Source organism: Hetaerina americana, unplaced genomic scaffold (genome assembly GCF_022747635.1).
Source record: "Hetaerina americana unplaced genomic scaffold, ioHetAmer1.1.p SCAF_8, whole genome shotgun sequence".
Classification (NCBI taxonomy): Eukaryota; Metazoa; Arthropoda; class Insecta; order Odonata; family Calopterygidae; genus Hetaerina; species Hetaerina americana.
In genome coordinates, this window is record NW_027287427.1 from 29,991,767 (window position 1) to 30,005,719 (window position 13,953).

The window sequence follows — 13,953 nt, forward strand, 5'->3', positions numbered from 1 at the left end:
GAGGTCAAAATTGGTCATAGATCCCTGCCACTAAGTAAGGCTGGAAACTACATATAAAATCAGTCACTCAAGGTCTCATCTAACCTTTCACTTGCTGCATAATGTTCATGCATCACTTATATGGCATTTTTAACCAGTATTTCGTTTCATATTCTCCAATAAATCTCTTGCATCTTTCCTCTTTTACCCTGGAATATGCCTCCTCCTAATTGACAAATGAACTCTTTCTATGAAGACTTTCTTTCTCAATTCAATGCAGTTTTGTTGTATTTGTTAAAGAGCAAACAGATGATCTCAACATCCTATAATAGGCATTAAACCACATGGTACTCCCCAGAGTTTTGCCCAAGACTGTTATATAATTTTTAAATTTTACTGTGCTTTATACGAAGGTACAATTATTTAATTTTTCAGAATTTTTGGGGCAGCTCAAGTTTGATAACAAAAATGTTACAGCTTGCTGTAATAAGTAATCAGTGTTTGGAATTATATTTCAGTATTTTCCTTTTTATGCCATGTATACCCACACACTTTTTATTCTTCAAAATTTCCAAAGGAATCTCATCTTTTCAATAATATGAACCCTACTGCAATTCAATGCAACAGTTTCTGAGTGTAAAAATCATTCGCCTTGACTGGGATTCGAACCCAGATCCCTCAATATCCGGTCGAGTGCTTTAGCCACTTAAGCTATCGAGGGTTCGAATCCCAGTCAAGGCAAATGATTTTTACACTGAAACTGTTGCATTGAAATGCACATTAGCGGATGACTCCGTTAAAAGTTACTGTTGCGGCATCTCCCGCAGTTTCTTTGGAATTTGTCCTACTGCAATTATTAATACCACCTAAGGTTAACAATTTATAATCTACACCACTGGCTTATACATCCTCAAAATATTCCGCTAACAGTCTTCAACTCTGCCTTCAACCCGTACAATAAGTAATACCACTTATACTCTTTATTATATTCATTAATTTGCCCTCACCTTACTTTGCCCTTCGTACGAATATGTAAAACATTACTATTATTTCATTCAAAATCATTTTGTGTTCTTATCTATTTATTTTCATCCCTTTCACAACATTTTTGAATTTTCCCTTCATCTTTTTTTAAACATCACACTATCTTCCAAGCTTTTTTACCTTTAGTAGATAGTCATCCTCTTGACTGCCTCTTCTTTGCACTCTGAAAGCCTTTTCTTTACTCCACCTGGTATTCATTATCTTACCTTCTCCTGACCGCCATTTTCTCCACGAACATTTTCCAGGCATTCAATTCTCTTAACAATCTTTCCTTTCATACTCTGCCAAGAATCCACTTGCATGATATATATATAATACACACACACATTCAAACACGAAATCCCACCATATGGCAAACAATTATTCATTCACATGGAAATAGATATAAGGTAAAGGAAAGGAGAGGAACACACAAAAAGGACGAACACAGGAGAAGTGGGGAAGGTTGAATCAAGCAAATCACAAGCACAAAAATATTTCCTAGACCGGGACTTGAACACCAGATCTCTCCACTTGCCGAGCAGATGCTCTAACCACTTGAGCTATCAAGGAAACGTAATTTACACTGAGATCTGCAAGTTATTAAGTAACCAAGTGCCCAGATTACTTGGCCAAGAGCTGTTTCACCCACCAAATGAGAAATACACAACACAAGAGGAAGGGCAGTAGAAGCAATCATGCAACGTCATAAAGGATAGGAACAATGTGTTTTGTGGCACACATAGTCAGAAGAATGAGACGAGCTGATGCGAATATTTTTTCGCCATATGGTGGGATTTCGTATGGAAATTTATGTATCTGCATATATATATATATATATATATATATGTGTGTGTGTGTATATATTCATTCAAATGGATTCACCATTTGGCCCACCTGATTCTAGTTGTTTATCCTCAATCATAGTGCATTCTTATATTTTTGTTTTGTAGCCTCTTGACCTTTATTTGATATTGCCTTCTAATTTTCCTTGCCTTCCCCCCCTTTGTTTCCTCTGATCATCTTTTGAAACTACCAAACAGTGGTCTGTTCCACATGTAGCCCCTCTCATTTCCCTGCAAATGCTTTAATTATGCTTGAATCATTTCAAGACAAATATTACTTTTTCCCTTCAAACACTCATCAAGTTTTCTATTACCATTCACTCATGGTCATCAAAAGTCCTCACCACTTTTTCAGAGGCATCTCTTCTAACACCAGCCTACATTCATGTCTCCTAAATTGCACTACCCATTATTCTTTCACCAGGGCTCCTCTCAATCAAAACTTCTTCCCATTAATACTATTCCTCATCCATTTTGCTTTCAGTCTCATCATTCACTGGGCACAACATTTTACAATAGAAACTGTTCTTTCCTTCTTATCTTTCTTATAAACTTTTACAGTCCAGAAGACACTAGCTCATTTTTCGTTACATTCATTCACCTTACTGACATTTCATTCACAGACTTTTTTTATTATATTGCCCATCTCTCGCATCGGAGGAACAACTGTCCAGTCTTTGCCATGTCCATTTTTGATGAGCCAATGCTATACAACACATAATGGGGTCATTAATTTAAGACTTTTTAACTCTTGAGTAATGGGGTAGGGCAAGGTTACCAGACTCTGCAGTACATATACCACTTTTAGTGTTTCCTGCTAACATTTGCAGCACTCTTAATGGCTAATTTTGGCACATTTCACTATTATGCCGCTCACAAAACTAAAGCTTTGTATTTCTCTAGACCCATTGTCACAATATCTAAAGAAGCCAGTATATAATTTCCCTGCACCTCACCACCAGGATGTATATGCAGTGTTACTGTATATTTTGCTTAAAAATGAATTAATCTTTATCAACTTTACAAAGGGGAATTGTATTAACTAAGATCTCCAATTTTCATCATCGCCTGAAAAATAATGGCTTCATCTTGCCACTCCAAAAAGTTGACAAGCAAAGGACATTGCACATTGTTAGATATGCCCTGATAATAGTGTTCCACTCAGCTGCTTGTTGAAACACTTTTAAATGGTTGATGAAAAGTTTCATCTCCAAGGTTCGATTGTAATTTGGTAACTATTTATAACTGTCACACACTCATGCACAACTTATCACAATAGCACACTTCATGTTTTTGAACCTATAAAAGCATTAAAGTTTGATGTTCATAGTCTTGCTTCCACTCCACCAATTGGTTTATACATTGCATTGAAAGCCTTTGGGAAATCAGTATCCACCATGGAGGTATTGTCACCATCTCCAATGAGGCTTGTGGAGGGTGCCATGAGTTCCACCCCTGCCATGTTGTCCTCAGGAATTTCTTCATCTGGTACTTCTAGTTGTGCGGTAAGAGAATATTAAATGAAAATTTCACCTGATGAAATGGTATCCATAATATTAGTAGTAGTAGTTTTAGGGGAGGCAACCAACAGTTGAGGTCATTTGAGCCATTAGGGATAGGAAGGGTGGAGAGAAACCTGGTGTAAGCATTAGCCTACTCTTGACAAAAGGTTCCAAGGGATCCGAAGCTTAACGTCCCGTCTGATGGATGGCATTCTCGCTCAAAGTGCCCTCCACAGAGCACCTCAAGTAGGATCGGGATACCACTGAAAAATATCCGTCACCTCCAGGATTTGAACCCGTGGCCTCTGTGTGGGAAGCAGTACGTTAGCCACCACACCATCTGGAACCCACCATAAAATTGTGAACTTATTTTATTGCCAATTTTCAACTCATAATTTCAATAATAAGGCAAAATATTTTGTAGCCCCAATGCAATATGAAAACCTTAGTAATTGAAGCCCATTTGTCCACAAATGTACCTATAAAATCCAAATGTTTCATGGTGATGATTCGACTGATTGTAAAATTTCTTTTATTCTATTTTTTCCAAAACATTGTTATTAGAACAGTTTTAGATGGCTGAGGCTATTCCATAACTTTTGGATTTGCTCATTGATATTACATACTGCTTTGCTTCAGAAGTATGTAATATCAATAGCCTACTCCTTCCATTCAGCCATTAATGTTGAATATATAATTCAGTATGTCAAATGTTGTGAGACATATTTAGCAGGAGTCAACCCCATAATTTAACTGCATGAAAATCACAATATATTTATTGGCTTGTCTCTCTTGTTATCCCATTCCATTTTTTGTCTGCTACTCTCTATAACATCAAAATTTTCATTTTTTTAATTAGCAACTAGACAGCACAGATACCCATGCCATGACCTATCAATAATGTGTCCTCTGGGATCTTATTAATTTTCCACTGGTGATTAAATAGTATAGCAACTATAAGTGTGCTTAAGCCTTCCCTGAAGTAGGACTGTAAACACAACATTTCAGAGTTCAACCAACCAGGAATTCAATGACTATGCTAACAAGGCAATTGGTAATTTCTGGTGAGCTGAATACTATTTAATAAACCATATTTAATGAAAGAATTTTACAGGATTATTTATGTATTTATTTATGAAACATGGTTTATGTACATTATATACTTGGTATGAAAAATTTTAAAATCACAGAAAGATAAAAAACCATGCAGTGGTCATGATATTATATTTTAACAATTGTAAGCATGGACACAATTCAAGCTGCTGCATGCAACATATGTTACTCTATATCACAATCACACTTCATTTAAATTTAAACTAACCGAGCATTAATTGAATTTCAACAAAACGACATCATGAAAGTTTTCCATTGACATCATTCAGGATGTGTTTGTACTAATACTTCATGATAAAATTAGCCATCATTGTTTTCACTTTTAATTTACTTACAATCTTAGAAACAAGTGAAATATTTACATATTTAGTATTTTTTTCATTTACACTTAAATTGATGAGGTTTTAACATTGTAATACAATAATTTCCCTCTAAATTATTCAATTCTCTTCCCTAATTTTAGCTATTTTTCACATTATGCAATTTCCTTGGGCAGCCACTTTTTATTCAACTTCCCTTTCTATGAATCTCTATATGCATCAGAAAAACATGCTGTGCCGGAAATTCATTGGTTCCATGATTTGCATTCAATTCAATTTACACATGAACATTCTCCCTTTACACTAAGTACTTTGAAGAATCCATACTAATGTAATTATAATGTGTAATAACTTAATTTCCTTACTTTGTAAAAGAATAAATCATTCACTTCATTAACAACCTTACATGACAATAAATTAAAATCCTATAAATCGTAAACTTGCTGAAAAATATTCATTAGTATCACATCAATTTAGGATTTATATCATATACCGTGCCTCCTACACATTCTTCAAATGAATACTGAAATAACCCTAACTTGTTATTATAGCAAAATTGATTAGTTAACCCACTGGGTTAGCAAATTAATTAAGGCTAATGATGAGTTCAATCTCCAATGAGAATTATTTAAGTAATGCAATTTTTATCCCAAGATGACTACATGAACAAAATCGCCCAGCTTGTTTGTCGCTTCCAAATATGATATGACTGTCTTTAACAGATGTTCTAAATGTTCCTCTATGTATTAAAATTTTCCTTTGAACTCTTCAAAAGGGATATGTGGATTTGTCAACCGTACTTAGGAATGTCTTGGTAGGATTTTTTCATATGAGATGTATGAACCCAAGTGGAAGAGTAGTATATCTTCTGTTGACTGCATTACCTCACTCATACCACATCATTCTGACATAAGTAAATGCCTAAGGGTATTTAATTTAGCATAAGACAGTGACTTAAAATCGATAAAACTTGGACTGCATCATGATTTCTTCACTATCTGGAACTAGTGTTGGATTTGTAGTAATGACTCTCCCATTTAACTGACGGAGGTCTAAAATTTTGGTGATCTTAAATTGAAGAAACACAGACCATAAACAATCCTCTTTCAGGCATTGATATGTCACCATTGGGTTCACCCCTACCTAGTATTTTATTTGCAAATTCTATCACCACTATAAAATGTTTGCAACTTCGGAATTAAAATTACAGGCATGCTTTTCATTTATGCCAACCCCATCAAATAATGTCTTATTCACTTTGAACGTGGTAAAAATTCATATGGAAGAAACCACTGTCCACTGAGATTTGGTGATTGCATGAAAGGATTCAATTTTAATCTCTAATCTATGAACTCATCATACCCCAAAACCTTTACCCCATACCTAATTTTAAGTTTTTAAATTTGTAGTGATGGAATGGAGCTACATATAATTTCCCAGTGTTACTGTGGAAAAACCTGATCCATTAACAGGTGTAGTTGATTGAATTTTTAAAGTATATATACATTTTGAGGAAACCAAAATGAGAAATACTCATTGTAAAATCATGATGAGATCTACAAACCTTTGTTTAAGAAAACTAGGGTATTACAATTTAAACAAGAGTTTTAAATTATCAAATAATAGAAGAAATGTAGTAGACTTTTGATGCCTTTGCATAAAACTGAGAATTTGGTCAACATAATAACTAATCAGTGATATGGTTTTTGGATATCTGGTTTTTCTTGAATATGTTCTAATTTTGAGAGCACCTAAATCGGATTTTGATTGTTCAGTACAATTTTTCTGAAAACACACATGCATAGGGGAAATAAAAACATGTTTAAAAGTATAAATTACAGATTCAGGGGTGATGTGGTAGAACTGTTCCATAATAACAGATGAAGACTGCTACAATTTTCCACTAAATAACATCCATTACTTAGTGAAAAAATTATAGTAGTCTTCATCTCTGTTATTATGTTCAAAAGTCCCCATTTTGAAATCGGAAGATTTTGTTTCCTTTTGTTCTACATTCACTTTACTGACCTTGGTCCTGAAATAGCCAAATATATAGAAACCATAGTTGATGGGAAATTATGGAAACTCATTCAATTGTTCAAATTTCATGTGAAACAGTTTAATGACACTTTTTCAATAGTTAATTTTTTAAGTAACAAAGGGGTACAGGAAAACTCCATTTTTGGGTTGCTTTTGGATTCATTTCCTTGGATGATTATTCTCTTCCACTCCAGTCACCAAATTCATATCCAAAGAGAGCATTGTTGCTTGGAATGCCAGTGAAACTGTCAATTGATGAGAAGGCAGAAGTAACAGCATGGGGGAGGGGTGGTGGTTCATGATAAAAAGTGTCATTAAAATTGAGGGGAGGAGAAAGGAATCAACCCTTATTTCAGAGGTATTGGGTAAAAAATTGTCTATTCTTGTTTAAGTGAAATGGTTGAATTATAACATTTATTATGTTTTAATTCAGTAAAACAATAATTTTAAGTGCTACTATAGCTAAGATGTGATAATACTGCAAGTACAATACTGCCCGGTACAATTTGTATACCTTCATTCATCATTCACCCAAAAAATAACTACATAAAAAGTTGAAATATGGTGAGCATTTTAAGAGTTGGGTCTGATTTTTTAGATGGGTCAGTAGATTGTTTTTTTGGGTGAGGGGGCAGCTCTGGAGAAGGATCACTTCAGGAGCAACAATTATACCGTAGTAATTTTAACAACACCATGGGAGCATTTATAGCAATATATAGGTTACAATATATCCTGGGAAAGGTAGCTATGTATGCCAAATCTATGTTGGGACTATAAGTCACAAAGAATCACCCAAGTTCAAAAATCCCATGTCTATTAAAGTCCCTAGCAATTATTTAATTGTTAATGATCCTCTGATATTGATTTTGGACACAGAAAACAAAACTAGTTCCCTGTGGCACATTAATCACATAATGAGTTTGTATATCCCACCCATTTCTTTCTCTCAAGTTAAATATACCCAAGTTCAAGAAATAGCTTCACTTAGACATTACTAAAACAAAATATCATCCCGGTTATATGGTAAAAATCAGCATTCTTTGTCATAACATATCAAAGCCTTTTGAAACTATTTAATGTCTCTTCCACAAGTAATAACAGATTCATCTCCAGAAATGTTTTATGCATAATTTTTCAGACTTTTTCACTTCCTTTTCTCATGTCACATTTTCCTGTAAGAAATTATCAGAATATATTGAAGGCTTTCCATTTTTTGATCTCAATATTTGTGGTAGATCTGTGTCCACAATTAATGATGTGTCACTGTCTTCAAAGAGGTTTATGGGAGGAGAGGTTAGTTCCATGCCTGCCATGATGTCCTCTTGTGGATCCTCCACAGGCACTTCTAAGTGGCAGATTAGAAAATATATAATTTTTAGTGTGGGAATTAAGCAAATTATAGTGAAAGCAATCATATTAAACTTTTTTGATAATTTTTACAGCAGATCAATCACCCCACAAACATCTACTTTTATAGTTCAAGGTTATAACTCAGACCATTCTAATGTTAGTTGCACACTTTCTATGTTTTGACAAACATGCTACTTCAGAGGTCATGTCAAATAATTATAACTTCATCATTACAACATTTTCATGTGTAAAAAGTTTAAAAAGCATTCAACCAAGCAAAAGTAATATTTTGCCAAACAATTAACCTTTTGTTAAACAGTCAGCCTTCCATCATTATTCAGATATTCATTGATTGAACAGTAACAGTTCAAATTTGTCGCAACAATGCCAGGCCTAACGTTTTGAAATCCATTATGAAATAAAATGAACTCTGAAATATTCCACAGTTTTTTCATGTGATAAAGTAATCCAATGCTTCAGCAAATAAATAAATATATATATATGTGTATATATATATATATGTATATATATCTATGTATATATATCTATGTATATATATATATATACATATATATATATATATATATATATATATATACATATATGTAACACTTCCGTGTTACGTCAACGAAATCATCTCTCTATATATACATATATATATATATACATTCAAACACGAAATCCCGCCAAACGGCGAATAAATACTCATATATACAGAAACAGACATAAGGAAAAGGGATAGGAACACATATAAAGGACGAACACAATGAAGGTGGGGAAGGCGGAATCGAACGGATCACAAGAGTAAAAATATTTCCTTGACCGGGACTCGAACCTCGGATCTTTCCACTTGCCGGGCGGATGTTCTTAACCACTTGAGCTATCGAGGAAACGTAATTTACCCTGAGATCCGTGGGTCTAATATGTTGCCAAGCGCCCCGATTCTTTAGCCAAGAGATGGCGTCAGGGGACTGTTTCACCCACCAAAGGAGAAATAGACAATACACAAGAGGAAAGGACAGTGGTTTAGAATTCATACAACATCATACAGGAAAGGAACAGTGCGTTTCGTGGCACGCATAGCCAGAAGAAAGAGATGAGCCACATTGGCCAAATACACATTCAAACACGAAATCCCGTCAAACGGCGAATAAATACTCATATATACAGAAACAGATATAAGGAAAAGGGATAGGAACACATATAAAGGACGAACACAATAAAGGTGGGGAAGGCGGAATCGAACGGATCACAAGAGTAAAAATATTTCCTTGACCGGGACTCGAACCTCGATATATATATGTATCTGTACATCTCTCTATATATATATGTATATATAGAGAGATGATTTCGTTGACGTAACACGGAAGTGCCGAATAATGAATTGGACAGCACAAACAATATAGACACACATAAAAAGATCACTCACACGTTATTTGTTGATCATTTCGACGGAATTCTGCTCCGTCTTCATTGGAAGATAGAGAAGTAATGTATATATATGTGTATATATATGTATATATATATACATATAGTTAAGTATACTTGGCTATACATGTTCTTCATGCTTGCCAAAGAGAACTCTAAACATCTTAGTGGCCACAGTGAAAGTGGGGAAATTTCAATAATATGGAATACTTGTACTGACTTGAAGGTTTTACTTTCCATACTTCATCATCTCAGTATGCATTCTGACTTTTATATTTAAAATACATTTTTGTATGCATGACACTTCTTCTCATTTGGTTTAAATTATCCTTGTGAACCTCTCTAGCCAAATATGAAATCTTTGAGGGTGTTTTTTTGGTCATCCAATATATATGCCACAACTTTTATGCCTAGTGATTTACTTCCAAAAATGACATAAATAGCATGCGCTAAAACTCTTTATTTCATTTGAGCGATTTCAGATAGTAATTTTTATCATTTTTCAGGAATGCAAATTAGCTGAAAATTATGTTCTTATATTTTAAATATTTGATAACTTTTATAAGAATTATAAGCCTTCTTGAATAGCAAATAAGAAAGTCATGGTATTGGGTAAAAGTTTGTGTAAAATAATCATGATGCTAAAAATGTTTTTAATTCTTGCAGCATGTTTAATTCAACAGCATGGTCATCACAACCAGTGCCAAAAATCTCTACTCTCATTCAGAAGAATTCTGATAAAGATGACACTTGGTGTTTGCATTTAAAAAACACTACAGCCACACCCAGCCACCAAAGCAGACTCATATGTAATGTAGAGGACCTATGAGATCCAACAACACATCTTAAAATTAGCAACAGATTTATTTGTAAATGAAATGAGACCTGCTAAGCTTCCCACTATGTGATAGTGTCAATCACCAATGTTTTGGAGGCTAACTCATCTTAAAAATTCAGGGAGAAGTGAGGCCCATATTAATAGTATTGCCCAACCCAACCAATATGTTAAAATTTTACAAATGATGCGCAGTATTCCGAGACCCTGTGTAAAAAAATATTGAAAATTTTTATGTTGGACACCCTTAGGAGATGGGTCTCAGGATAGGAAAAATATGGGCTTAAGTCAGAAGATTATGACAGAGTCAGCCCAGTTCATGATCAACGTGGCTACACGGTGTATAATCCCAGACTTCTCATTGACTCAATTATCTTGGAAGGTCTCAGATAATTCATATTCATCTATATTTCCAAAATTCATGCAAAAGTGCATGGGTCTCCTAGCATAGACATTAGGTTGAGTTTCTGAAGGTTGAAGTGTCCCCTCGTTTTGTGTTCCACCTTTTCTATTTTTTCCAGCCAATTACCACAAGACCAAGCGGGAAGGAACAATCAACGGCAAAGCATAAGGAACAGAAAGTGAAAACAATCAACATGCATACTATCATGTCAATTACTGATGGCATTCTACTGGTAAATTCTATCTTCAAAAACTTGATTAGTAAAAAAAGAGCATATGCATGATAACTGAACAATCATCCCAGGTGACGACATCCTCAAAACTTACACCAAGCTATTTGGTACCCATCAAATTAATTTTTGTCACTTTTAAAGTGATGTAAAGAAAGATTAGGCGGCTTTGCCATAGAGGAAATTTTCAAATGAACCAAAGCTCAGTCGTTGAGGCTAGAGATCAGAAATCTTGGGATACAGGTATAGTGAAGAATGTAAAAATAAAATGGACAGAAAGAAAAATTGAGAATTCTTAGGTAAGGGAAGAAAGAAGGTTCTTGGGAAAATTTTAGAGAATGCATGATCCACTTCCAGTTAATAATTTCTTATTGATTGGTAGTGGAATGTTGAAGGCTGTGATTGAGGGAATAATGTTGGGTGAGGTGGATCAAGTAAAGGAATTGGCAGTTTGGACTGCTCATTGTTATGTGGTGGGTAAAGTTGGCCTTTGAAGTAAAACGGAGTTTAATTCCTAGACCATCAAGAACTTACCAAAATTCATATTGCTGTTTTTATAGGATACTAACCTCTGAATCTTGATGAAGGCCTCCTCCTGTATCTGTATGCACAATAGGCTCCAACTAGGAGTATTCCAACTACTACAAATGCAATCCAACCTCTAAGTAGATTTGTCTGTGGAGATAAGAACATCAATCAATTACTGATGAAAATGTACAATTAACAATTATTTTTAATATCCATTAACCACCAGTAGTTATTGTTTAAGGAATTCATGAGAGGAATAATCCCTCACCAAATTGAAGAGGTAAATTTGAAATGAAATATTAAGTACCTATGTTTGGCACTTTTCTGTGTAATTCCTAAGTCAAATCAGGAGTAGGACGTGTAAAACATAATGCAAAAGGCGTGCATAGTTCATGTAAAAGTAAGTTGAATGGCAAAAAACAATTCATTTTGTAAAAGAGACAGTATAGTTGTACCGCAGGCAGTGTTAGCTTTATTGGTAGGTAACCTTAATTGACTTCTGCTATCATACATATTTGATGACATTATACTAACTGTAAATGCATGCAATTCTTGGATTTTACATAATATTCAATACAAGGGAGAAGCAAACTATAAATAGTGTGAATAAAAATACTATCGTGGAAATCACGATTGTTAAGTATCATTTCTCTCTAACAAGGGATTAGACTTAATGGGTATTTGTTATGGTCTTTCTTACACCTCAGAGGAAATTATTCATTTATCTTTGCCCCTATTAATATATCTATGGAATATAAGTGCTTACATATATCTCTGATAATTTTAAATACAGACTTGATCATGTATGGACTAGAGAGAAATGAAATGGAACAGTGAATTATATTTTAATATTAAGTAGGAAAAACTTGTGCTTCTGTTTGATTCATGCTTATGATGAATTAATAAGTATGAATGAAAGATTTCTTCACATACTTCATGGTCGGTTTCCCACACCTCCTCCCAATTCTTGTTTACAACCAGCTTCACGGGATGTACAGAATGTACTTGGTCATTCAAGCTTTGGGAAGTACACCTGTATACTCCTTCTTCCTCCTGTCTCACATCCTGCAGATGAGAAAAAGCATTTTCCATCTTTTGGATTGCAGTGTCAACAAACATAGGAAATTTAATTTTCTTGAGATTTCAGATCTCATTCCCCAAGTCCTTATTACAGTAAGAATATTTTTTTTATTTTGGTAAAGGTCATTACAAAACACCTGGTGGATGGTGTATGTACATGTTATAAGACATGTCAAGATGATGTACAATGCTTACAGACTTAATTGGGATACATAAATATGCTATTAACAATTACATTAAATGTAAAATAGACACAAATATCCATTAAAATGACTTAGTATTAATATAAACTAGACCATGAGCATTGCCATAAACTAACAGCAAGGACTCAATGATCTGGGCTACAAGATTTTATCATCACATGTTACATAGTCTGTATCTTTTTAATTTTTGTTTAAATGCAACCCTCTTGGTATCCTTTATACTTATGGGTAATTTGTTATATAATTTGATGCCCATTTCCTTGGGCCCTTTTTAATGGATCTTGTGTCTTCCTTTGGTGTAATTACGAAGACATAATTAAGGGAATAATTGCTAATGTTACTTTAAAAAAAAAAAATATATATATATATAATTAATAGCATAATACATGTGAAAGGGAGTGGCAGTAAATTCAATTCTTGGAATATAGGCCTCGATGGAGCATAATGAGGATTCTCAGTGATTTTTTCAATGTCTTTCTTTTACATTTTAAAAATGGTTGCACAAAAGGCAGCTGAACCCCAAAATATTATACTATAGGTTATATTTTAATACATTTCTCCATAATATAAATTAAGGAGTACTATTTTGCTTGTAGTCTCAGGCAGTTGTCTTCATAAATAGCCTGTGGAACTCAGCTTACATTGTAGGGCTTTTATGTGTGTATCCCAAAAAATAGTTTAACTCTTATAAATTCCTAAAAATTTACATTCCATCACTTGCTCAATTGATTGGTCATCAATTTTTACCGGGAGACTTTCTGTCACATTCTAATTGTATGAAAAGTACACCATTTTACTTATATTTGTCTGGATTTAGCAGTACACCACTTATTTATAGCAAGTGTAACAGACCTTGATTTTTCCACAAGACTGGGATAAGTGTGTGTTGATTGGATTAATATCCTCAGTATGCAAAACTGTTACTATTCCTTAATAAACCTTAAAGCAGTTAGGTAGATCATTGAAATTTAGCAGAAAAAGAAGAGAACGCAGGGTTGAACCTTGAGCCTTTGAAAGCATGGCAGGTTTAAGATGATAGTCTTAACTCATCTACTGACAACACTACCTTTTGAGC

General features: G+C 34.2%; 1 protein-coding gene across 5 annotated transcripts in view; it reads right to left on the minus strand.

The window, feature by feature from the left end:
* Positions 1-849: 849 nt before the first annotated feature.
* The window catches only part of LOC139697581 (uncharacterized), a 51,234-nt gene continuing 38,130 nt past the window's right edge, over positions 850-13,953 (minus strand). For 4 of the 5 annotated variants that reach the window (XM_071596346.1, XM_071596345.1, XM_071596344.1 and 1 more), the window contains exons 3-5: positions 12,529-12,660; positions 11,637-11,742; positions 7,309-8,167 (exon numbers count right to left, since the gene is read on the minus strand). In XM_071596346.1, the coding sequence (XP_071452447.1) occupies positions 7,980-8,167; positions 11,637-11,742; positions 12,529-12,660 (426 nt within the window). In that variant the 3' untranslated portion in view covers positions 7,309-7,979. Of the gene's footprint in view, positions 3,342-7,308; positions 8,168-11,636; positions 11,743-12,528; positions 12,661-13,953 lie in introns of those variants that run through there. The other variant, XM_071596347.1, reaches the window with a different exon arrangement.